General features: G+C 38.8%; 2 protein-coding genes across 3 annotated transcripts; both read left to right on the top strand.

The window, feature by feature from the left end:
• Window positions 1-263: 263 nt before the first annotated feature.
• Window positions 264-7,316, top strand: armc10 (armadillo repeat containing 10). Its single transcript, XM_053505093.1, has 6 exons — window positions 264-618; window positions 2,333-2,478; window positions 2,937-3,071; window positions 3,159-3,335; window positions 3,426-3,497; window positions 4,924-7,316. The coding sequence occupies exons 1-6, from the start codon at window positions 378-380 to the stop codon at window positions 5,173-5,175; spliced, it is 1,023 nt and encodes a 340-aa protein (XP_053361068.1). The 5' UTR covers window positions 264-377; the 3' UTR covers window positions 5,176-7,316.
• Window positions 7,317-8,684: 1,368 nt separating this feature from the next.
• On the top strand, window positions 8,685-25,666 carry cax2 (cation/H+ exchanger protein 2). Of its 2 annotated transcripts, none has more exons than XM_053506025.1 (20): window positions 8,685-8,796; window positions 11,206-11,370; window positions 11,495-11,604; window positions 11,944-12,052; window positions 14,334-14,450; window positions 15,127-15,188; window positions 15,442-15,588; window positions 15,689-15,874; window positions 16,281-16,374; window positions 16,890-17,031; window positions 17,553-17,736; window positions 17,839-17,938; window positions 18,719-18,843; window positions 20,207-20,244; window positions 20,335-20,447; window positions 20,586-20,728; window positions 22,643-22,737; window positions 23,135-23,165; window positions 23,600-23,708; window positions 25,591-25,666. In XM_053506025.1, exons 1-20 carry the CDS (start codon window positions 8,739-8,741, stop codon window positions 25,662-25,664), a joined length of 2,202 nt encoding a protein of 733 aa, XP_053362000.1. In that variant the 5' UTR covers window positions 8,685-8,738; the 3' UTR covers window positions 25,665-25,666. The 2 variants fall into 2 exon arrangements, with proteins under 2 accessions (XP_053362000.1, XP_053361999.1); XM_053506024.1 differs by having other exon boundaries at window positions 23,135-23,213.
• Window positions 25,667-26,469: the final 803 nt, after the last annotated feature.

Here is a 26,469-nt window from a genome sequence, read left to right as displayed (position 1 = left end):
CTTTTGGTTTGTTTTTTTTTTAGCCCTGGCGTTATGTTTCACACGCAACCAAAAAAATAAAAAATAATTAATAAAGCTATAAATAAACTCCGTGAAACCTTTCGATTGGCCACTGCTGCAAGGCGTTGTAACAGGCGGAGTTTCAAACCGTTCTGTGCTTTCACTCTTAGCGCACTACTCAGTGCGTAAGGTAATGGCTCTTGTGCCCTGTATAGTGCACTCCTCTATCACAGCGCTCGCGGTTTAATACTCGCCCACCGAGTTGTACGGTGGCTAGGAACAAGTGCGCTTTAGACCAGCCATGGGTTGTCAAAGGAAGTCTTTATTCCCAAGAAGTAGTCTTCAAATCTAGTTTATAAAATAATTATTGTTATATCATGATGAGTGAGGACGGGGTTTTACAGAAACTAGGCAATATGAAGGCTTTATTGGGCATCGTAGCAGGAGCAGGAGCTTCGTATGGACTGTACAAAATCTTACTGCGTTCCTGCAGAGAAGATCCGGAGAGAAGGAGCCTGAAGGCGGGAGACAGTGGGGTGATACAGCCAGGGAGCCTCGTGGCCAAAGTGTCCGGGTTTAACGTCGTTAGTGGGAATATGAGAACAGAAGTTACATCAAGTAAGCCGAAATACATGACAACAAATCATGCATCATACAGCTGTGATCCTACTCTGGTCCTGGAGAACCTCTCTGTGGTCCTGGAGAACCTCTCTGTGGTCCTGGAGAACCTTCTGTGGTCCTGGAGAATCTCTCTGTTCCTGGGAAATCTCTCCGGTCCTGGAGAACCTTCTGTGGTTCTGAAAAATCTTTCTGTTCCTGGGGAATCTCTCCAGTCCTGGAGAACGTTCTGTGGTTCTGAAGAACCTCTTTGGTCATGGAGAACCTCCCTTGTCCTGAAGAACCTCTCAGATCTTTGGAGAATCTCTCCGGTACTAGAGAACCTCTTCAGTCCCGGGGAACCTCTCCGGTACTGAAGATCATCTTTGGTTCTAGGGAACCTCTCCGGTACTGGAGATCATTTTTGGTTCTAGGGAACCTCTCCGGTACTGGAGATCATCTTTGGTTCTGGGGAACCTCTGTGGTACTGGAGATCATCTTTGGTTCTAGGAAACCTCTCCGGTACTGGAGATCATCTTTGGTTCTGGGGAACCTCTCTGGTACTGGAGATCATCTTTGGTTCTAGGGAACCTCTCCGGTACTGGAGATCATCTTTGGTTCTGGGGAACCTCTGTGGTACTGGAGATCATCTTTGGTTCTAGGAAACCTCTCCGGTACTGGAGATCATCTTTGGTTCTGGGGAACCTCTCTGGTACTGGAGATCATCTTTGGTTCTAGGGAACCTCTCCGGTACTGGAGATCATCTTTGGTTCTAGGGAACCTCTCCGGTACTGGAGATCATCTTTGGTTCTGGGGAACCTCTCCGGTACTGGAGATCTTGTTTGATCATGGGGAACCTCTACAGTACTGGAGAACCTCCCTGGTCCTGGAGAACTTCTTTGTTTCTGGAGAATCCCTCTGTTTCTGGGGAATGTCCCCGGTGCTGGAGAACCTTCTGTGGGCCTGAAGAATTTCTTTGGTTCTGGAGAACCTCCCTTGTTCTGGAAAACCTCTTGTGGTGTTCTCCTGTCTTTTCGTATGAACCGCATCTGTGGTCTAAGCAGTTCAAGAGTTCCTCTTATTATTTCTGGTTTAAAAGAGATTTTCCACCTGAGACACATTAAATATATCTATATTGTATCTTTGTGATGTTTTAAGTGATTTGGTGATGGTTTATTTTTAATATTCTTTTAAGATTGTGTAGTTATGTACTGACGTCACAGGTGGAGGATTTTTATTACTGCATTTATCAGTAAGTAGGAAATGGGATCTTTACCTTTTCCAGTAGGAAAAGTATTTCAGATTGCTGGGGCAACTTCTTGAGTTTCCTGAATTATACTTTGTAGTTCTTCTTCTTCTATTTCTTTGTTGTTTAACGGAGGTTGAAAAATCACACTGATGCCACTATCAGCAAGTAGTTGAATGGCATTGTAAGAAAACATTAACAGTAAAAATGGACCAACATGTAAATAGTGGAAGAAATCGTGGATGGTATTGAAGATTACATTTAAAAAATAAATAAATACATAAAAATTCAATAATTTTTTTATCTAACATAAAAATTCAGCATTTTAATTTAATAAAAACATAGCTTTTTTATTATCATTATAATATTTTTAAATTAAAAGTTGATCTTCGATAACGTCCAAGATTCTTCGATAACATCCAAGTTCTTTTATAATAATAATAATAAAACATTTAAAATGTATATTTTCTTCATCCTGTTTCCTCTCAGGTGAGATTCTCTCCAAATCCCCCAGCAGTCTGGAGCCTCGTCACCTCAGCATGCTTCTCTCTCTCCTACAGAGCAGCCCGAGTCCGACTGAGAGAACACAAGTCCTTATAACTTTAGGAAACGCTGCAGCTTTTACAGTAAATCAGGTATCACCTATAAAAAACTAAACATGTCCACAAACAATCCAATTCTTTAACAAAACTTTATTCATAAGTCTTGTAGAGAATCCTCATGCCATAAATCACCTGTGAGTTGGGTTTAAAACAAGTATTAAAGGTTTCCAAAAGTGTCTCGTAATATTCCAGCTGAAATACGACTCCACCAGTCAAAGATTCTTGAATAATTATTTTTTAGTAGACCTTTAAATATGGACTAAGAGGTTAGTTGTGTTTAATTAAGTAGCCAGTATCGGGTGTAGCAACACTGCTCCAGCAGATACACTCACATCAGTGGTGCATACACATTCCTTTACCACCATTACATAATTATGGCTTCTGTATTGATCGCATTGCGGTTAGTTAGAAAACACTATACCGCAAATGGTATCATTTTCATATGTAATAAATATAATAAAGTTCTTAGTTAGACATTTATCTCCTTCCAGGATTTCCTGCGTGAACTGGGAGGTCTTCACATCATCGCCAGCTTCCTGTCTGACCCTGAACCTGATGTCAGAGCGCAGGCTCTGAACGCCTTGAATAACCTGAGCATGAACATCCCCAATCAGGAGCAGCTCAAGGTTCGCTTTAGAGTTCTGATAAATCTTCATTACAAAGCATCTTGTTCAGCGCTGCTACAGTGTAATCTCTAAACTCCTTCTGTTCAGATCTACGTCCCGTCAGTGTTGGAGCTGATCGAGATGTCTCCCGTCAACTCGGATCTTCAGCTGGCGGCACTGAGGTTACTGACTAATTTGACAGTCACGGATAACCATCAGCATTTACTAAAGAGCTCCATCACACTCCTCCTGTCACTGCTCGTAGTGAGCAACGGCGCTCTTCAGGTGCTTTACAACACTTGCTTTTTATGTTACTGTGATCTCATGGAGTAAATTGGTTTACATATTCTTGTCTTTTCACATTTATGCTTGCAGATTCAGGTGTTGAAGGTTCTAGTGAATTTATCGTCTAATCCAGACATAATGGACGACATAGTACAAGCCCAGGTGAAGTATGGATGCATTTGCTTAAATAAGTAGAACTGGAAACTCCTTCTGAATGGATTGCGTTCAAGTCAAACCAGGACTTATAGTACTGAGATGAGGCTATTAGCAGCTGTTAAACCTTCAGCGGGTGATCATTTAATGAATGAACACCTGATCATTAAAATTTGACGGATACCTTGTCATCAAATTGCAGAAGAGATGAACATGTGAGAACTGTTCGCGCAATCATTCCCGAACACCACTTGCGCATTACAGAACTTGCCGGGGAGTTATTTCCACATTCCTGTACCGTCCTGATCCCACTCTAAGCCATTTCCATATGTTTGGAGTTCCTGGGAGGCCAGCATTTCAGACTTGAGATCGTGGCTCTGGTGTACTGTGAAAACTTTCTACCTTGATGCACTAAGCACTAGTGAAACGTTGGGATAAGTCCATTAGTGTAGAAGGGGATTGTATAGAGAAATAAAGGGAGGTTTTAGTCTCGTAAGTGTTTTGTGTTATTCTGTACAATCAAAAGTTTTGGTTTGACTTGAACACCCCTTATAAAAAATGTGTGCTTAGGCAGATAAGAGGAATTCTTTGTGAATTGTTCCATATTATGCACTCAGAATATTAACTTTTATCTTCTGGCAGAAGATAGAGTCCGTTGGTACAAGTTAACATGTTTACCAGTTCATTCGTGTCTCTATAAACCAGAATTTTTAATAGTTTTAAATGAGTATCTACTCTTACTAAAGAGTTTTAGAGGGTAGTGTTCTTGCTTGTCAGGTATTGCAACATGGAGCCTTACAATGCAAAACACTAAGCCCAGTATTGTGTTGCTCTTCCTTGTGCCTCCGGGGTGGTTCTGGCCCCTCGGGGCATGACACCACAATTCAATTCAATTTTATTTGTATAGCATCATTGTTGCAAGGCAGCTGTACAGGATCAAAAGAAAATGATGAAAAATGTGTAAGAAAATATGTATGGATCAAAATGATCACACAAAGCCTCTGGGAAAACTGTAGGCACTGGGATGCTGTCAGCGGCTCCTTTGGGTGCTGTGTTGTAGCAAGTGGGGCAAAAAAGTAAGGAGTCTCTTAAAGAAGAAGTTACAGGTCTGTGAGAGCCAGAAATCTTGCTTGTTTGCAGGTGACCAAATATTTATTTTCCACCATAATTTGATTATTTTTAAAATTCTTTAAAAATCCTACAATGTGATTTTCTGATTTTTTTTTTTTTTATTGTCTTAACTTGTCTCTCATAGTTGAGGTATACGTACCTATGATGAAATTACAGGCCTCTCTTATCTTTTTAAGTTGGAGAACTTGCACAATCGGTGGCTGACTAAATACTTTTTTGCCCCACTGTATATTTAATAATAAATGTTTTAAAACAACTGACATGCTAAAAGAAATTAACTCCAGTTGTGGTTTTACTTGTACAGGCTCCTGCCTCCCTGGTGTTCCTCTTTGATTCCTGCACGAGCACAGAAGTTCTTCTTCGCCTTCTGGTCTTCGTAGGGAACCTGCGGGCCTGGAGACCGTCTGCACAGGTGGCAGAAGTGCTGAGGAGCCGCCCGGACTCCCTCTACTGCGTGCTGCTAGACAGCTCGTCTCAGATACACGGCAAACTCCCTGCACTCCTGTCCCACCCGGACGGGGAGGTCCGAGCTCAGGTGCTGCGGCTCCTCGCCTAATCTCTTCTCTCGACTACAGCTTGAACTCAATCAAACATGCTGTGTTTAAGGTCCAGTCTCGCCGGGCCAGTGCACTTAGACATATATGAACATGTGTTCATTTGGATTGCTTTTATGATTTAGTCTTTGATGAATGCAACTATTTAATGAAGTAGTGAAGAACTAACTATGGGTCTAGAAGAAATTAAAAGCAGCGTTTTTTTTTTTTAGCTCTAAGCTTTATCTACTTCAACAGGGTTTCTTAAGGTTTGCTCGGATTGTGATAGTTCTAGCTTTTTAAAGGTCTTCTAAATTTCCCTGAACCCTTTGTTATGGAGTTCTGCAGAAGGTTATGGGTTCAATCACAGCGACAAACCAAAGAACCCCTGGCACCTGTTTCTGTCATTATTGCATAAAATATCTTTGACACATTTTCGTATTGTGAAAGTGAACACAAGGCCTATTTACTCAAACTAATTTATGACTAAAGCCTAAAAGAAGTTGTTACATTTTGTCAATAAATATTTATGGGTATATAATGGTAAATGGAAATTACAACCATTATGTCAATAAGAATCATTCTTTGGATTCTAAGAGATGTAAAAAAAAAAAAAATCTGTTATAAAGTTATTCCTTTTAAAATGGTAGTTCTGTAGGAATGAATTGTTAGAGTTTAAGACTTTTTTTCCCCTTTGGACTTTTCCCTTTCTTTGGGTCGCAACTTTGGGTCACATTGATCATTCCTCCAAGTTAGTTTACACTGGATACCCATCCTGCTGCAACCCACCCATTTCTTGGGACTTGCCCTGGGCTGGATATTTTATATGGGCATATGGTTTAAGGGGATTACCCAAGGGTGCCAACCTAGCAGTGGCAACACTTTAAATCTCCAACCATCTGATCAACAACTCAGAGCCTCAACTAAACCACTTGAACCACCACTGCCTGTAAGGGTTCAAACTTTTATTGCCAATAACAGTTGAATGAGAAAATAACAAGTTCAGAACTTTACAAAAAAATACATAAACATCGATACCACCCCAGCTTTTAATTAGTTGTAAAAAAAAAAAAAAAAGTTACATCTGGAAGTGAAGCCAATCCTTTTTCTTTATCTTGACTCCTTTGTGCCTACGTGCCTCTTGGAGGCAGCAAGGGAAATGGACAAAAAAAGCACAGAATGCAGATTTTATAAACATACCAGTGATAAAGTAAAGGGAAAACTACTGCCTATGATATACTGTTCAGGGCATATATTTGTCCCCCTTAGTGTGGCGTGTCAATGTCAATTAATCCATTATTCCTATGATGAAGCATTTCAGTCCTGATTGAGAGCGGTCTCTTCCAGGATAGAAATCTGTCTAGAATGGAAATTATTTAAATCATACGCTATACTCTTTAGATTCACAAGATCTTAACACCGTAAGTCAAACACCTCTGGGACCAACCTGAACACCAACTGATGCATTCTGGTTTAAAAGAAATACACTTCTAAATATTTGGAGTCCATGCTGATGTGCATTTAAGCAGTCTTGTTGGCTTATGTTTTATTCCTTTTATTTGTCACTCACCCGTACGTATAATGTTACATCCTTGGATTAGTTTGAATAAGCTCAGTGAGTGTCTCCTGAGACGTGCCCCTCCATATCAAGTTACTAGTGCCAAAAACCTTTTAAAACCAGTGAACTCTTGCTGGTCTCCTATACACAAAGTGCTTCCTGTAAACTTTCCTTTTCTAACCTGGTCATGTACGGCAAAAGTAAGATGTGCTTAAAAAAATCTTTGTGATGGACAAAGATGTACTTTGGCAGTTTGAGTTCTCGAGTGCTGTGTGTATTTTCTGCATGTGTGTTAAGTACAGCGCAAATGTTTGCTCGCTTGTGTATTCTCGAACGCTGCATTAGGCCAGGTGTGTAATTAAAGAGCCTGCTTCGGTCATTTATTTGACTGTAACTGGAAAAACTTGTAATGTGACCATGCTTATGGATTATACCATAGTTGTGTGAATACAGCGGATCGGTTGTCCTGTGATCTGCTGCAGGTGTAGAGAAAATGACTCTTTCAAAGTAGCATAACATGAGTGCCACTGCTATTAATGATTGGTAAATTCTGACTCGTTTTAATGTTTGTATGAAAAACCTTGAAATAAATTATTTTATTTTGGACGACTGTCTTTCATGAATGGTTTTAAACTCTTTATGCAAGTAGTGGCTGATAATACACCTGCACATACTGCGACTAGGATGATTGGCTAGTCAAAAACACCCAGGGCTCTGGATCTACTGTGACCTTGACCAGGGTAAAGCATCTATGAAGACAAATTAATAAACGGCATATAAAGATAGCTACATCAATTTCGGATTACAGTCCCGGACAGTCCTGGCAACTCTTAGCCTGCTAGCATGCTCAACCCTCTCTCTATCTTGTCCTTTAGATGAAAGAGCAATTAAACACTGTTATTAATGACCGCTTTATGAAACACTCCTAACTGCAGCTCATATTTTTACATGGACATTACTTGGGCCTTCATCAGGGTGTCTCACTGGTTCTGTAGTGATCTGTTTCTGACCAGTTACTGTACTTGGCCGTGTTTAGAGGAATGTTTTTTGTTTGTTTAGCCACACAGAGACCTATGAATAATTCAAGCAAAAATGAGGCATGACTCCAGACTTTTGCACAGTACTAAATGTTGTTTAAAAAATGTAACATTTAAATTAGTAACTTTTTATAGCATTAAGCATTTTTACAGTATCAATTACCATTTTTATATTATCCTCACTCTCACTCACTCTCATTAATCGACTATATTGCTTTATCCTGTAGGCAGGAGCCAGGAGACTTACAGTAGGGCATGGGACGCGGGGTACACCCTGGACAGGGTGCCAAATCAATCGCAGGGCACACACACTCATTCATACACTACGGGCAATTTGAGAACACCAATTAGCCTAATCTGCAGGTTTTTGTACTGTGGGAAGAAACCGGAGTACCCAGAGGAAACCCATCAAGCTCAGGGAGAACATTCAAACTCCATGAACACAGAGATGGGAATCAAACCTGGACCCGGAGGTTTATAGGTTTATTATCCTCCCGAGACATTTTTATTTTTATTATTTAGTGGTTAGAACTATCGCCTTGCACCTCCAGGGTCGAGGGTTCGAATCTCACCTCGGGTCTGTGTGCATGAAGTTTGCATGTTCCCCCATGCTTGATGGGTTTCCTCGCACAGTGTAAAGACGTGTGTGTGTGTGTGTGTGTGTGTGTTCTGCAATGGATTGGCTCCCCATCCAGGGTGTACCCCGCCTTGTTCTCAAAGTCTCTTGTTATAGACTCAGGATAAGAAGATGAATAAATGAATAATAATAATAATAATAATAAAAATAAAACATTGTTAAAAAGTAGCTCTATTTGGCGGAACTTCTCCCAATCTGGCAACAGTAATACGCCGGTAGCATACTTCGACGCATGCGCACCACAGCAGCCTTGTGGTACATCTTTGTAGGTAGCACGTTTGGACACAGGCGAGTCAGTCTAGCGGGCGGCTCAGCGGCGCTGCGATCACATGAGCTGTGTGTTATTGTGCTATAATGTCCACTCGGACAGAGTCTCGAAGAAGGGCAACCAGCACCGACCCCGATAATGAAGGTATTTTTTTACGGAAGGCATATTTGTTAAATATTTTGTTTAAAAAATAAGAAAAACTCTTAATGTATTAACTGCGCATGCGTGTGTAATGATCCCTGCTGTACTGTTTCACCCTGAGCATCTTCTACTTACATGCTTCTTAGTACAGTACTGTGCTTTCTGCATTTGCTTCACTGCTTGTTTTTTTGTACAGTTATGCATATCACATCATCAACTATACTAAATATTACTCTTACAGTATCTAAAACATCCCTAATTCCAGCATATACCTGACTGTAGTGAGGCTTAGAGTATTATTGCACACTTAAAATTTTTTTTTTTTTTTTTTTTTGGAAAGACATCTAAAACCTCAAGTCTGTTTACAGTTCCCCTGGTCATTTCCTTTCCTTGCACCTGTAACCATGTGGCACGCTGAATAAGGAGAAGTGATGTGGTGATGGTGATGGAGGTGATACAGCAAATAACTTTTATTTGATCTGTTCAGTCAGCCACGGTTATGTGTAAAAACAAAGCCTGCACATACACTATATGGACGAAAGTATTTGAAGTACAGGAAGAATTTCTCCAAACTTGCAATGTCATTGTATTCAAATAGGTATACTTCAACATGGAGTCTATAACAGCTTCTGCTCTTCTTGGAAGTCTCTCTACAGGATTTTCAGGATTGCCCACATTCGTACCCATTCATTCTATATTCTGTATGACCCATGTTGGACGAGAAGGCATGGCTTGCAATCTCCAGTTCATCCCAAAGGTGCTTGATGGGGTAAAGTCGAGAAAAAAAAAAAAAAAAAAAAAGATCTTCCAGAGCTGAGCTCATCAAACCATGTCTTTATAGTCCTTGTTTTGTGCACTGGGACACAGTCATGTTGGAATAGAAAAGGGCACAGCCTTGTCCAAGATGTCTTGGTATGCTGAAGCATTAGGATTGCTCTGCACTGGGGATAAGGAGCCTGATTGATTGAAGAATTCAATCAATTCAAGAATTTAAAAAATACTTTTGTCCATATATTGTATGTCTCTTCATCCATTTCCCATCCATTTAATAAACACTTTTAAATGGCTTTCAAACATGTTGGTTTTCTCAAACTTAAATAGACAATCTCTTTTATTGTTAAAGCCAACATGGTTATAATAAATATAACACTTATATTACAAGTCCATATAGTGTATGTCGGTTATTAAATTGGTTCATTCATCTTCATTAACTACATTAACCTGTTTGGGCTTGTACTGTGTCAAAAACATTATCATTAAAACACTTGGTGTCAGTCAGAAATACAACCCTTAACGTAGTTGGTGCATGTGTGCTTTAAAATTGCTTGAACGATTAATCTGGATTTAAATAGTTAAAATAACAATATTATTATATTTTAGATATTGACGATGGCTGTATATGTTCTTACATAAAGGCCTGAAGGCTATATACGTGCTTAAGGCCATGTTTCAATCATTCAGTACTTGATGACTCACCCACAGGGGCCTGGAGCCTATCCCAGAAGTCTTAGGGCACAAGGCAGGGTACATCCTGGATGGGTGTACCCCGCCTTGTGCCATCGCAGGGTGCACACGCATACATACTGCGGATTCACATTCATTCACACACTACAGGCAATTTGGGAACGCCAGTTAGTCTAATCTGCATGTCTTTGAACTTTGGAAGGAAAAGAATCCGGAGGAACATGCAAACTTCTTGCACGCAGCCCCAAGGCGGGAATCAAACCTGGACCCTGAAGGTGCAAGCCGACAGTGCTAACCACTTCGTCACTGTGTCGCAACTCGATGACTTTAATATAGAATAATACAGACTATAGACACTATCTGTTGGCACCAAGACCAGGACGGGTTAGGTTAGGTCTGAGTCTGGTTACTCTTAAGGTTTCTTGGTGTTGGCTAGCTTATTAGGGACACATTTAAATCTTGATCCGGATTTCTGTAAAGCTGCTTTTTGACAATGCCCATTGTTTAAAGTGGGGTATGAACATTGTTTGAATTGAAGCTATACACAAAGGCATGTGAAGTTGTGGTGCCGAGGGTGCTTCATGACTGTAAGTACTGTAATAATAATAATAATAATAATAATAATAATAACAATCATAGTAATATTATTATTATGATTCTTGTTATGATTATGATTATGATTATTCAGCACCATGAGTGTAAAAGCCCTTTCAGCGTCTTCTTGATTCTGCAATTCTTTCAGAAATTTTGTGATTAGTTGTTGATTTGCTTGATTATGGTACGAGGCAAACCCTTTCATCCCACTTCTACAAGAAGTTCCTCTTCCTACACTTCATTCCTCTTCCTACACTACTACATCTGATTGATTAAGAAAATATCCAAACTATTTCTAGTTGATTAGATGTTTTATGTGTGTTTTGTTCCTTATTTTTCATCACCTGTCCTCAGAGCTTTCATGGGATCATGGTAGTTTGCGAGCTTATTCTGGTATTAGTGGTTATCCCTTCAGCTCCTGTTGTGATCACGTGTGTGGAAATGAGCAGAACGTCAGTACCACTGACTCTCACCGGCAATCGCCCTGCTGCTCTTACACACCCAAATGCACAAACAGAGGTGGGCACATATTATACAGTTTTTGGTAGCTTTATACAGAGTAAAATACCTACAAAGTAAAATATACACTATATTAATGAGAGTTTGTTGATGATTATTTTCCACCTTTCCTCTCTGTTTGTAGGACATAGCACACAGACAGCTAATGAAATATGGGCGGAGGTCTCATGTAGTAAGACCACTATAAGTGCCGAAAATGAGGTGGAGGCACAGAAACTTGCCAATAATTACAAGGTAGGTGGTTTCATACAAGACCAACGAGTCTTAGTTTCTGTAAGCACTAGGGATGGGAATCACCTGCTGCCACACATGATGCTGTGCTGCCTGCTAATGTTCCAATAGTTTAGAGTGCACCGCCTGTAGGATTATAGAGGAAAGGCAATATTTTGCCACCATTAAATGAAACCATAAAAAAAAATCTATTTAGGAATCAGTACATGAACTGTTTAACTAAATATTGTGATATATGACAGAATGGATATCTCCCCCATCTTTATTCCCCAGTAAACAGCCCCTGATCTAGGTTAAGTCCTTAAATGTATTTTTGTCTTTGTATGCTTTCTCTATGTGAAGTTTGGATTCAGAAAGTGGAAAAGCCATGTGACCGAGCGACCCTTCGAGGACAGATCAGACATAGTGAAGGAGCTCTATTCAGAGCTCACTAACATTAAACCAAACACAGGTCAGATACCTGAAAATGATATCAAACCGAACACTGGTTGAATATAACTAAATCCATAATTAAAAATATTAAGTTATAAGCGGTCAACTAGATTAAACCAAACACAGATTTTTTACAGATTCATCTCACTCACTATTAATAAATGCAAAACAAAAGTCACAGTTATACCAAGGTCATTTAGCATTATCAGACTCAGTCTTCACTTAACTGAACATATGAACAGTTTGACAGCAAAACAAGATAAATCCATAAAAAACTTTTTTTTTTTTTTTTAAATGAAGCAAAAAGTATTTTAAAGGAATAGAAAATATTTTATGCATGATTTCTTGCAGTTACCAGGGTTTTAAAAAGATAGACTGGTTAAATATTTGGTCCAAATTGGGAATTTTGTGTAATTTTGCAAAAAGCTATAAATCCATCTCCTGCGGTTTTGTCACAATGGATAAACCAGCCTACAGTTGTGTTTGCATTTATATTTACATGTAGGCATTTGGTTTTAGGCACCCAGAGCGACTTACAAAAAGTACTTTAAAAGTTTCAGTCTTTGGATTGATACTAGTGATAGTGTACTGTAGATACTACACTGGGTTTCTAGGTTAGTAACTAACTGCCATCAGTCAAGCACAATTGGGAAGGAGTTTTTTTTTTTTTTGGATTAGTCCAAGTATTGAAGAAACAGATATGCTGTTATCTAAGATAAGTTGTTGTTTAAAGATTGCCAAAAACTCCTCTGTACGGACATCTAGAGGGAGTTCATTCCACCATCTAGGTTGGATAAATGTCTTTCTTCATCCCTGAGAGATGGTGGGACCAGACGAGGAGTGCTGGAGTGCTGGGTGTGATTAGAGCTAAGAGGAATAAAGAGGAGGGTCATTTTTAGCTTTGTAGGCAAGAATTAGAGTTTTGAATTTGATGCGAGCAGCTACAGGAAGCCAGTGCAGGGAGCGGAGAAGTGGGGTGGTGTGGGAGAACTTGGGAAGGTTGAAAACGAGACCTTGAGCTGCATTCTGGATCAGCTTCAGAGGATGAAAGGTAGACAGAGGCAGACCTGCCAGGAGTGAGTTGCAGTCTTGAAATAACAAGGGACTGAGTAGCCTGTAAAGAAAGAAATTGGCGTTTTCTGATGATCTAAAGAAGAAATAGACAAGATTAAGTAAGTTTAGCAACAGAAAATGACAGATGATTGTCCAGAGTTACCCCAAGATTGCGGGCAATGGCTGAAGGATTGATCTGATTTTTGTCCAGGGAGATCAGGTCTTAACCTGGAGATGGATCACCAGGGATGAACAGCAGTTCGATTTTACTCAGATTGAGCTTCAGCTGATGAGCTGCCATGCAGGATGAGATGTCTGCCAGACACGCTGAGATCCTGGTGGAAACCTGAGTGTCTGAGGGAGGAAAGGAAAAAATAAGTTGTGTGTCATCTGCATAGCAATGGTATGAAATGCTATGCGATGATATGACTTTACCGAGAGACCAAGTATAGAGGGAGAAGAGGACCAAGTACTGATCCCTGTGGGACACCATTAGAGAGTCTGCATGGGGCAGATGTGAAAATCTTGATGAAGATTCTAAACAATACAAAATTTGAATACATTATTTAGTTCCACCTCCTCCTCTACCAGTTTTAGACAAAGCGCATGCATCTCATGTCTCTTGTACAGGAGTTTAAGGTCGTATAGTTATTTTTCTGCTACATCAAAGAGCTTACACTACGGTATCCCACATAGTTTTGTAATGTGTACAGTATAACATGATTTTCGAACAACATACGAATCACAAAATGTCTTGTTTCACAGAACAAATGGTGGTGGTTGAGCGATGCATGTTGGAGTTACTGCAATGGCGTTAACAGAGTGTAAACATTGTTACTATGCTTCAACATTCTTTAAAAGCCATTTAAACACATTTAAACCACATGCGACAGCAACCATTGCACAAATTGTGGAAGTTTCTAAAATAATGTTATATATATTATACATTTTGGTATAGACAACCTTGGGTGTCAGAGTATAACAATTTGCTGAAATTAGTAAAAATCTGAAATGAGTGTCAAACTGTTCATATGTAAGGTAGGTCTTATTCAACATTATCAAACATAGGATAGATGAACTTCATATCATTTAACGAACATATGCGTCAATAAGAATAAAATATAAAAAATACGAGTAAATATTTGTTTATATAAATAAACCATTCGATTTAACTTGAAATGTAAAATGTTGGATTTGTTTCATTATACAATTGCATTTTTCTCTTTCTCTGTTTTTTTTTATTTCAGGCTCTTTATTTACATGTGGTAATATTTTATATATATTATTATTTGGTTGGTGGATCTCTCTGGTGTATCTTCTTGTCGGTATCATGATGTACATCATCATTATCGGAGCCCCTCATGGTAATAATCTTTATAACAATGTCATTACAAGATGTACACTATTTTTGTGTCGCCTGTCACCTGGTTTTTTTTTTTTTTAAGGACTTTTTTTTTTTACTTAAACTGGGGAGGGTCAAATCTGCTATCTGTAACTTTGTATGCGACAAAACCGTTTATGGGAATTTAAACAAAAATGCAGCCTACCTGTAAGTCTTTTCAGAAAGCACAGATGGGCACTCGTTTTTAAACTTTTTTTATTTATTTATTTTTATTTTTATTGACTTTTTTTGTTGATCTTATACTACCCGATATGCTTTAACAGAGGTTTAGTAATATGTCTATGCCAAATAGTGCCACAAGGTGGCACTTTCTTTTTGTTCTGGAAGACTAAAGTGGAATATGTGGACAACTGGCTTAGCTGATGTTTAATTCCGTAGATGTGCACTTGCTATTTCATTGTGTCACCTGCCAGTGAAGCGTAAGGGAACACTATCCGGCATCACACTTTTCCCTCTATCCACAACTCCTAAACCATTCATGGGAATTTGACTTAACCATCACAGAACCTTCATTAGAAAGAATACATGTGCACAAGCTATTTAATTTTTTTAGAAGTAGCAGGTTCAGTGGACAGGCGATGCATGTCTTTCCTGGAAGTCTCAGTAATGTTTTAAAACGAAGTTTTGCTTTGTTTTAGGTAAACTGTGCTTCCGATTGTCCCGTTACTTTCTGTGGCCATTTGGAAAAGCTATAAAAAAGGTTGAACTTTTATAATTGTTATATCATTACTCTGCAGATTTTTCTTTTTTAGAGTAACATTTTACGAAATCATAGCTGTAATAATATTTTACTGAAAGCTAAAAGCATTTTTCATAGATCAAGTCATAGATTTATTTCAGATTTTTTTTTCAGTTTTTTAATTAATTCATAGAATTGCACATACAATACGTCAATACAGAACATACAGTATGATGTGTCAGACTGTTAGAAATTAGTTTTTTGCTTCCCTTAGGCAAGAGATCCACTCGAAAGTGGGAAACCCCAGAATGAAGGACTGGATGAGGTGGATGAGGGGAACGGAGCCACCCCTCTTCTGAGGTCCGGCACAGTAGTGGAGAACATTGAGGAACCATCCAGGCCTCCAGAGCGGCTCTGCTGGGTAGAGTACTGATCAGTAACAGTCTATATGTTAAACAAAGATTTCTTTATTTCTATTAATTTCAGAATATCTGTTACTAATAACTGTCTTTATTTTGCAGAATCATCTGAGTGTGTATGTGTGGGTGCTGCTGGGATACCCTCTTCTAGTTGTGGCTCATGGTGTGTTGTGTATTCTCTCCTGGATCTTGGTTGTCACCATCCCCGTGTCCAAAATAAGTATCCGAACCTTAACCAATGTCTTGCTGATTCCCCCTGAGCAAGTTCTCATAACCGATGCCGCTATGGTGAGATGTCATAAAAATGTACATCTTGTATGTATTTTGTAATGTAATGTATTGTTTTTAGTCTATGACTACATTTACCGCACAGCCTGAAAGACTAAATTTTTTTTTTACCCTAACATGACCAAAAAAAAAGATTTTTTTTAATGGCTAAAATCAAATCCATTGTTTGAAATGAATGACATGACATGTTTAAACCCAGATGGCTCAAAAAAAAGTGCATTGATGTGCGCATTGATCATGCACCCTGTTGGGCCCTTAACCCTGTCTGCTCTAGGGGCGCTGTTTAGTGTCTGACCCTGCGCGCTTCACTGTTCAGTATATGTCACAAATAAAGGCTTGACTATATGTGTGAATGTGATTTGATCTGAACTCTTTTTATTCTATCTTTTTATTCTTAAAAATACAGGAAGGTGAAGGTGAAGCCATCCTGTGCTGCTACCATGCAGTGAATATCTACTACTACAAGTACAAGGTTGATGGAATCAATGTTTTTGCTGTCAGTATCCTTCTAAATTAAGCAAGTAGAACTGATATACAGTGGGTATTAAAAATAATTACCCCCCCCCCTTAAAATAATCACATTCTGTTGCTTTACAGCCTTGAAGTGAAGACAGATAATAATAATAATAATAATAATATTTTTTATTTATATAGCGCACAGTTTTAACATCCAAGTAAAAGATATGACACTAACATATAAGGAAAAAAAATATGGAAAAGAATTCAAGTTGAGTTAAATTTAATGGTGTCACTGCAGTCCCAAGGTAACGTAAGTCCAGATTTTGTACATGAATTTGGTGGTAATTCTTCCCCCATCCATTTGTTTTCTATCCTGAAAACGTGCTCCAGTCCCTCTGTACCTTGTTGGCAAGAAGGTTGCATTTGCCCAAACCTCGCTTATATGCCACATGTAGTGTAAACTCTGTGGAAACTGGGATGATTTTTTGAAACGTTTTAGTTGATTAGTGTTTATTGTCGAATTTCCCTGTGGTCTTCCTTAGATAACTGTTTGTAGATCTCCTCCCTTTGGTCATTGTCTCTTTGGTCATCGGCTATGTGGACAGAGGAAACCAGTTCGCCAGTGCCGAGGTTAAGTTCGCCACTGCAATAGGTTCACTCATCCCGTTGTCTTATTATATTGGAATGGGCATAGCCAGGTGAGCATACACACACATACTTTACAGTAAAAAAAGGAAATCTATAGGTAAAGGCAACCGTTTTATCTCTATAGGGTTGCCTTTACATATAGATTTTTTTTTAAAGTTGTGTATAAGCTATAAATCATTTTATAGAGATATATAGAGATTTATTTCATCAGATTCTTAGCTTTAGGGTATACACTTTATTTATATTTTTGTTTATTATCTAAATTTTTTCGTCATATATTTAATGTCCTCATTTTAAATTCGATTCGATGTATTTAGTTTATACTTAATACATTTATTTATAATACTATTTAATGTCTTTACCTACATGCACACTTACATGCTCAAGCCAACGTAAATGTCTTTAGAAACTTTTATTTTCCAAAGAACGTGTTTTTTCTGCTATTGCACCCTACTGTACGTTATGCACACTAGCATCCATTTTTCTTTCCTTCACACAACTCATACAAACTTATATGACCATCGCTCACATCCTGAGCCGACCTACAATAACCCTGTCTCTGTCTCTGCAGTATATCCGCTCAGAGTAACTTTGCAGTCGGTGCCGTGGTCAACGCCACGTTTGGCTCCATCACCGAGCTTACCTTTTACATCACAGCCTTGCTTAGGGGTCATTACCAGGGCAACAAATGCCTACAGGAGATTGTAAAAGCAGCATTGACCGGGACATTGCTTGGATGTATTCTGTTTATCCCGGTAATTAATGTAATCCAGACACATCCCCATATACAGTCTACAGTCTTTGGTGTTCCTCTTATACTCTTATCTCTCTCTCTCCTGCCCTTAAATAATACTAAGGGGATCTGTATGATCATCGGAGGGCTGAAACACATGGAGCAGAGGTTTAATAGTCGCTCAGCTGGAGTAAGCTCCTCTCTGCTTTTCATATCTATTGGAGGTGAGCACTTTTTCTGTTTTTCCTCCTTCACTCAGTCATCTCGAGTGACAACAAACAATTATGCAACAGTTACAGTTAGTACTCTGATTGGATGAGACGTTCCACGAGTGGTGATAATGGACGCTAAGAGCACTGGGACGTTTAAGTCCGTGTCTCAGGTGTTCTACAGTCGTTAATTACAAAACTGTTGGATGTTGCAGAATGTTTCATGCACAATTTTTACGTGAAGGCCCCTTTTTCAGGAAGCGCATTTTTCTGGCCAATCAGAACTCAAGGCCCAGAAACTCTGCTCGGGACCATTTCCAGTATTTCCCAACTTTCTGATTAACAAAACAAGGGGAATAGAAAATAGCAGGACAGGGCGAAGTTAAGCAGGGCTCGGCCAAGCTGAGTATTAAGCTGGTAAGGGTGAGACTGTTTATGAGGTCACATTAGTGGAAAAATCTGATTAGCTTGTTTAAACCCCCGGCCAATACAAATATAGATGAAGAAAAGACACCAGGGATTTTTTCTCATGTTTTATTTATAGCCATGCATAGTGGAGACCCATCTGAATATCTAAAAATGATATTATATATGTATTTTTTATTGTGCATGAAATATCCCTTTAGGATTGAAGAGTAATAACTAGGGTGTCTAAGTTGTTCCCATAACTTCCATTCGTAATTACAACTAAGTCAGGAACTTTTCATTGCATTCATTATCATGACAATATTAAACCACAGTTTTATCATTAATTGTTATTTTTGCCATTTTAATTAAGGTTTATCTGTGTTGTAGGTGTCTTTGCTCCAACACTCTTCTCTAAAGCCTATGGGAATCTGGTGTGTGAAGACTGCACTAACTCCTCTGGCACCAACAGTACCAATGGGACTTTCATCTGCAGGAATTGTCACTACGATATGGTGAATTTATGCCCTTCTTATAACGCTTTCACGTCATCTTGCTGTGTGCAACTGAGTCAACAAAGGACTGATACCCCTGCTTAGTTGGTAAGAGTGTTAAAGACCCATTAATATGGAGCTGGGCATTTTGGGGGTGCGCTTTGGACTCCCCTCTCTATGACAGTGTGCACTTCTCCATTCTTGGCCCAAATGCATTCATTACAGATCACTGATCCAAAATGAATCACCCATGGTGGTGGTGTTGAGATCTCATCACCAGGAGGAGATAGGTTTAACAGCATCGGCCATTGAATCCTGCAGATCATTACCAGATGGAGACGGAACATGACAGCTTTTCTACAGATCAGGGTTATTGTTGTTAGTAGTTGTTGGTCTTTCCGCTGCCTCCGTCGTGAAGTTGCCACAGTGGAACATCTGATCTGTGCACAACCTGGCACATGTTTTGTGCCGGATGCCCATCCTGACTGGGACTGGCACTGCATCCAGTGAAAGGGGTTTGTTGTTATGTTAATTGACACATTAAAGCACAATGACATGGCATGTCTTGACCACGTAATGCCACTAAAAACACTCACCGGATGAGGGACGCAACCCTCCCAGCCTGGGAACAATGTGTTCTGGGTTACAGTAAACAAAGCATGTCGAGTCTTTCTCTTATTAACATTAGCACCTGACACACTCGCCAGACAACTTAATGTTATCAGAGAAGTGGATGTGTCCCAGATGTTAATCCTTCTATTGCACATTTTGAGAATTTCTCACCACTTATGAATTAAAATAACTAAATAGCACCAAAACACCAAGGATAACTGATATACGTCAAACTTTGGCCCTGGTCCTAGAATGCTACTTGGAATTCTAATACGAGGTTGTAGCATAGACTGAACAACTAATGGCCTGTACACGTCTGGCCCAAACCTTCCATGTAATTTATGCATGTAGTCAGCGGTAACTTGTTGTAATGATGGCAAAGATAGCCTGATCTTATCTCAGCATGACATGGATGTACAGTAGAAGCGTCTACTTCTACATTAGCGTCTACTTATACTTTATCCTGTATACACGATCACGGGGAGCTCGGAGCTTATCTCAGGAGACTTGGAGCACATACACACACACACGCCAATTTGGAAACGCCAGTTAGCCTAATCTGCAAGTTTTTGGACTATGGGAGGAAACCGGAGTACCCGGAGGAAACCCACCAAGCACTGGGAGAACATGCAAACTCCATGCACACAGGGACTGGAATCGAACCCCGGACCCTGGAGGTGCCAGGCTAACCACTTCACCACCATCTGCTTGTAATTTGGTTAGCTTCCTTGTTTTTGTTCGTTCTAATTCCATTTCCTCTCTGTATCTTTAGAGTGAAAACAACTACAGCCTGTTTCATAGCCATATAGAGTAAGTAGGCACCTTTTTTTTTTTCTTTAGCTCACTTCATGTCATTCCTAAAGCACCTTGGGTAGCCGTAGGTCTCTCATTGTCTCACAGACCCCTGGTGTACACAGTGTCAGTTCTGCTGCCGGTGTCCTACATCATCGGCCTTCTGTTCACTCTGAAGACTCATTCACACATCTACGACATTCATGTTGGTGATGGAAATGGTGAGGTCTCGGCTACACCAGCAACAAGAAAAAAAAACACTGAACAAGCACTTTGAGAAACATAGAATTTAGGGTTTAATACAGTAATGCACATTAAATGCATTATTGAAAGAGCTTGTGTGTGTGTGTGTGTGGCAGCGGGTCACTTAGATGCCGTAGTGCACTGGTCTCGTTGGAGGGCGCTGCTCATCCTGATCGTTGCCACAGTGCTGATGTCCGCCTGCGCAGACCTCATCACAGAGTACATCCAGCCCATACTGAGCCACCCGAACATCTCTCAGGCATGTACTGTACTTCAACACGCAAAACACGCACATATAAACCATATGACCATAAAAATAACTCACTTTACTAATCTTCATGTAGGCTCTAGAATCTTTACCAACAGGGAAAGCAGCGTTCAAATCAAACCGGGACTTTTGAGAGTTAGAAAGTTTTCTCAGTACACCGGAACCATGATCAGTCTGACCTGCTTCACGTCTGAAACGCCGGCCTCCCTTTAAAAGCCAAAACGTGGAAATGGTTTAGAGTGAGGTCAGGACTATTTAGGGGATGTGGCAATGACTCCTAGCCGAGTTCCTGTAACGTGCAAGTGGAGGCTCATTCGCATATTGTTGACAAATTATGCATTATTTTTCAATGATGAGGCGTTATTCATATTCATATTTATTTCTCATGTATAAGCTTTTATTTTTTAAGGTCACTGGCGGTCGTATAAGCATTTCACTGTGTATGACTGTGTATATGACAAAATTTGAATTTGATTTGAATTTGATTTCTATTCATTAAACGTTTATGGGAATGATTGCAGTGGGCTCCGACCCACCTCAGCCGGGATGTACAGCCTTCTTTAAAACGCTTGCGCCATTCAGATGTTTTATCATCACCATACTGTGCTTGAAGTCTTCTCTACATGTCAATTGGTTCACGCCTTTATTTAAAAAAAAAACTAATAAAAAAACTTAACTTAAACGCCTTTGTTGTTAGATAAATGAGAGCTTGCTTATGGGCAGGATTTAGCAAATTTGGGAGAAAATGGGGTACAAAATCTTCTTATTTTAATTTTTGTCTATGCTGACTTGATAAACACGAATCCACACACATACAGCAGTGTCGGCTCAAACACTTAGGGCTGTAGGTTACTGGGTTTCTAAACGGAAGGTTGTCAGTTTGAGCCCCAGGACTGCCAAGTTTAGCCCTTGAGCAAGGTACATAGCCGTTAAAACTTTTTTTTTTTTTTTTTAATAAACATATATAGGGCTCAGGATTGTGCAGTATAGAGTAACATATCCTTTTTTTCAGCAGAAAATATGCAATATGATAAACTTTTTTATTTTAACCAACTATAGAAACACAAGTACTGTGCAAAAAATGAAAAAAAAAAATGGGTCATATAGGGGAGGAAATAGCACAGATACACACGATCAAGTGTTTTTCTAGTTGTTTTTGGTTGGTTCCATGAAAAAAAAAAGCTTATTTTGAGAGTTCTACATTTTTGTCATGCCATACATACACACAGTACTGTGCAAAAGAATTGGGCACCATATTATATGCTGTACTAATTTTGTTATATATGTTTATCATGTCTGCATAATTATGTACAAAATCATTTAGTATTTCCATATATAACTTAAAAATTCATAAATAAATAACATTACAGGAGAATATATGCATGGCTGTAAACAAGTACAAGACAGACCAGTGTTTAGATGGAAACAAAAAACCTAATGTACGCTCCTGGGATTTGCATAAAAATAGAAAAGAGTGAGTGTGACAAAGAGGAACTCATATTCTCCAGCAAGCTCAGTAAAACCTAACAACTGTTTTCTTATAAAACTGCACAAATCTGTGTCTAAAACTCCTGATTTTAAACAATAAGTTTTTACTTCAAATATTAACTGTTTATTTTATTGCTCTTTATAGAAGTTTCTTTAATGCGGAAATGTTTTCAAAAGCATCTTTTGCTTATGCCATATTTTTGTATGTGCCCAAGACTTTTGCACACTACTATAAGTAAAACAGATCTGTTCCGCTTTTTTTTTGTGCGAGTTTTATTTAACCCTATCTACTCCAGGGGCGCTGTATCCTGGCTGAAAAAAAATCTTTTCATTTCACTGTAAAGTACATGTGACAAATAATTGAGGGCGATCTTAACACACTTCTTAAATTTGATCCTCCTACTGGTGTCTTATCAGAACTTTATAGGTGTGACAGTTTTGGCCATGGTTCCTGAAATACCAGAGATAGTCAACGGTATACAGTTTGCTCTACAGAACAACATCAGCTTGAGGTGAGTCCCCATATCAAACACAGGGCATGTTAGTGATGTCTGTTATTTAAATCAGTACGGTGCCAGTTTATTAGGTACATCTGCCTATAAACTACAGCATATCTGATCCGTCTCATCCTATAGAGTGTGTGTGTATGTCTGGCACCTCAACAGTTCTCTAGTGATTGTGTGATGAAAAACATACACTGATAAACAGTTCACTCGTGCAATAAAAAGATGATAAGCAAAAATATGGGAGGTGTGTTTAATTAAGAGACTTAAAAGTGCATGCTGTTTAAAAAAAAAACCCGCAATGATTGTTTCCAGATTGTAAAACTGAAAGGGAGTGGCATACTGATCCGAGGTGTACGTGATGCTCGTCTGCTCTGTCTCACTGTTGTGCTGATGTCTTTTGCAGTTTAGAGGTCGGGAGCTGCATTGCGGTCCAGGTGTGCATGATTCAGATCCCCATACTGATCCTGTTCAATGCCTTTTATGTAAGTCACTGTGAAAACTACATTAATGCAGATTCTCAGACATGTTATATTCATTTATACTGACTAAAGTGATTAACAGAGAGTTGAGCCCATGACATGCATTTGTTTAGCTCAATGAGCTCTAAACGTCTACCATCTTTCACGTGCACACGTGCATGTGAGTACGAGCTATGCAGCAAAATCTCGTAAATAATCCTTATAAAACCAATAGAGCCCTTCACCCACTGTGACCATATAGGGCTGATGTCATAGTGCTTGGGCCCTAAATAATCAAGAGTTTTTCCGAAGCTACAGCATAGCATTTAATACTGGTACCAATTATAAGAGTTCTATATGGTTATGTGTGTCTAATTATTATTATTGTTTTTTCCCCTTTTTCGAAATAGGATGTTGGTTTCGTGCTCCTGTTCAGTGACTTGCATCTGTGGGCCAGCATCTTCAGCGTCATCCTCGTCAACTACATCTTCATGGACGGAAAGTCTGATTACTTTCAAGGTACGCGTAAACACCCTTGCATACACACCTGTTTTTTTTGTGCCGATTTTACATCATATGTATCTAAACTTGGTTTGTATGGCTTCCTATACAGCAGATACTGCAGTGTTTACTAATGCATAAAAAATGGCCCTTTTTTTTGCATGAAATTTTATTGTCTCTACTGCACAGTGCTGATTTCTACAGTGTAACAGTTTCAGTCTGGGAGCATCAATCACTGCTTAATCTGCCCATTTTCTCACTCCCAGATGGTATCAAATAGAAACCAGGCCATGCATTGTAAATCAGTACTGCTTTCAGCACACTCTGTTTCCCTAGTGCAATCGTTTTGCCAATCTTCAGGCACCTAGTTTGATGTGAATTGGTTCTGAATAATAAATATAGGAAATATAAATATACAGGTTTTTAAAAAGGGCTAGTAGTTTTATTTTAATCCAGATGAATCGGTCACTGTGACTACACATTAGAGCCAAAATTGTACACATCACTGAGATGCTTGCACAGTGATCATACACATTGTAAGTTTAGTCTTATCTATGAGGTATAATCAGGTTAAATCAGTTTAATATTAAAATACAGGTGCATCTGTGAGCTCACGCACGCAGAAGGAGCGGATAGCGCTGTCCTCAGAGTGTTTTCTACGCCACCCCCTACGGTGTGTGAGCGAGCAGTTGGCTGGCGTCACGTGGTTCAGAGGAAAAAACATGACTGGTGGTAGTAGTAGCCTTGATGTGGGAGTGGCCTAATGACAGGCGGTCATTTGACACGAGTAAATTAGGGAGAAAATAAGGGAAAAACATCCACAAACAAAAAGAAACAAATATGAAAGAAATAGACATTAAACTTTACTTAATCTTAATTTATGAGTTCTCTTGTACAAAATGCAAAAAAAAACAAACTTAAAGTTGCTTCGCTTGGCTTTAACACTTTATTATACTTAATTGTCCTTTAATTTAATTCAGTTCAATTTTATTTGTATAGCGCTTTTAACAATTGTCATTGTCGCAAAGCAGCTTTAAACAATTAAAATAATTATTTAAGTTTATTAAATGTGAATGTGTATGAATCAAAATGAGAGAGCCGAGGACGATGGCGGTGGTGGGAAACAAGAAGTGATAAGAAACTGCATCTGGTTATCCAAATATGGTAATTTCACATACCGAAAGCAGTAAAAACCAAAGTACTCGAGAACGCAGTGTTTCAGCTTTCCTGAGATATGGTCTCAAATGCGTATTTGCATTGTTGTGCTGCTTACTAATAAATGAAATAAGTTACTATTACTAGTTACTCTTCAGTGAAAGTTATCTATTACTATTAATTATTAGTTTTCTATAACAGTAATGTATAACTATCACTAGTTATTATTGAAATTAACATATTACTTTTGCATAACTTTTATATAAGTATGGTTTGTGATTTGCCATATTCAGAGCTAATTACACAAGTGAGCACATGAAAAGCTTGTGGACGGTTGTCTCTCTGCTTTGGCCGATCTTAACACTACTGCAAATGTGTAATATCCACAGCCATAAAAGCTACGTGCAGCTGATTGTTCTTTCTTTCATAAAGTGTGGCATATCAAAGAGGGCAGTCCAATAAAGAAACTATCGTTTTTTTGTTGTTTTTTTTATTCCGAGTTCCAAATCAGAAAATAATTTTTATTATTATTATTATAATTATTATAAATAGTTTAAATACACATGAGACAAGTGATTTTCCCATTTTTTAAATTTAATTTTTATGTATGTAGTTAAACAGTCGGCTGTCATCAATTTGCACACGGAGTGCCAAAATACACAGTTGCTTGACACATGATTCAAGCAAAAGTAGCGCAAAATGAGTGCACTTTTCTTTTTTTCTTTACTTTTTTTGTCTTTTTCAGGTACGGCTCTCGTCGTCGTGTATCTGATCCTCCTGGCGATCTACTTTTTTGCTCCTTCTCCAGCGGGTTGTTAAAAGGAAGATTGGATCTCTTAATACATTACAGTGTTTTGAGTTCTTGTCTTTATCTGTGTCATTCATTAGGCTTAGATTTTAAACGAGTGTTATGAGTCAGAGAGATTTGCACTTCATAAACAGAAATTTGGCTTACTAATGGCTCTGGACTCCTTACACAGTCCAAAGATGTGCAACTTATGCTGAATTATGTTTCCAAATTGCCTGTAGTGTATCAGTGTGTGTGAGAATGTTGACCAGAAGTCAAGAAGTACTATTGGGAATAAATACAATGGTAATCACCACTGGCCTTAGTTCCTAGTTGACTGGTCTCTAGTTGGATGAATGGATAAGAGGATGGATGGATGGTACAAAGTTTTGTAAAACCTTTGTAAGGTTTTTTTTTTTTTGGTTAAACTTGTCTGTAAACATAGCTTTTTATGCATTATAACATTAAGTCTGCACGTTTTCTGTTGGGAAACATATGTACAGTGCATCCGGAAAGTATTCACAGCGGATCACTTATTCTATGCCTATATTCTACCTATGTCACAGCCTTATTCTAAAATGAATTAAATTCATTTTTTTTCTCGGAATTCTACACACAACACCCCATAATGACTTCATTTAAAAGTTGACTTGAGATTTTAGCAAATTTATTAAAAATAAAAAAATTGAGTCAGCACATGTACATAAGTATTCACAGCCTTTGCTTGAAAACCAAGCATGAAGTCAAAGGAATTGTCTGTAATAAGCTAGAATAAGAATAAGGCAGTGACATAACAAAATGTGGAAAAAGTGATGCGCTGTGAATACTTACATTTAC

This window comes from Clarias gariepinus, chromosome 10 (assembly GCF_024256425.1).
Source record: "Clarias gariepinus isolate MV-2021 ecotype Netherlands chromosome 10, CGAR_prim_01v2, whole genome shotgun sequence".
Lineage (NCBI taxonomy): Eukaryota > Metazoa > Chordata > Actinopteri > Siluriformes > Clariidae > Clarias > Clarias gariepinus.
This window is presented reverse-complemented; position numbering and strand designations above follow the sequence as displayed.

Excerpts from the sequence above, each read along its gene's own strand:
- armc10 (XM_053505093.1), top strand. The coding sequence starts at position 378 with ATGATGAGTGAGGACGGGGTTTTACAGAAACTAGGCAATATGAAGGCT. Across the intron at positions 619-2,332 it reads GAGAACAGAAGTTACATCAA|GTGAGATTCTCTCCAAATCC; the intron begins GTAAGCCGAAAT and ends GTTTCCTCTCAG. Across the intron at positions 3,498-4,923 it reads ACGACATAGTACAAGCCCAG|GCTCCTGCCTCCCTGGTGTT; the intron begins GTGAAGTATGGA and ends TTACTTGTACAG.
- cax2 (XM_053506024.1), top strand. The coding sequence starts at position 8,739 with ATGTCCACTCGGACAGAGTCTCGAAGAAGGGCAACCAGCACCGACCCC. Across the intron at positions 11,371-11,494 it reads ACCCAAATGCACAAACAGAG|GACATAGCACACAGACAGCT; the intron begins GTGGGCACATAT and ends CTCTGTTTGTAG. Across the intron at positions 20,448-20,585 it reads TCATGTTGGTGATGGAAATG|CGGGTCACTTAGATGCCGTA; the intron begins GTGAGGTCTCGG and ends TGTGTGTGGCAG.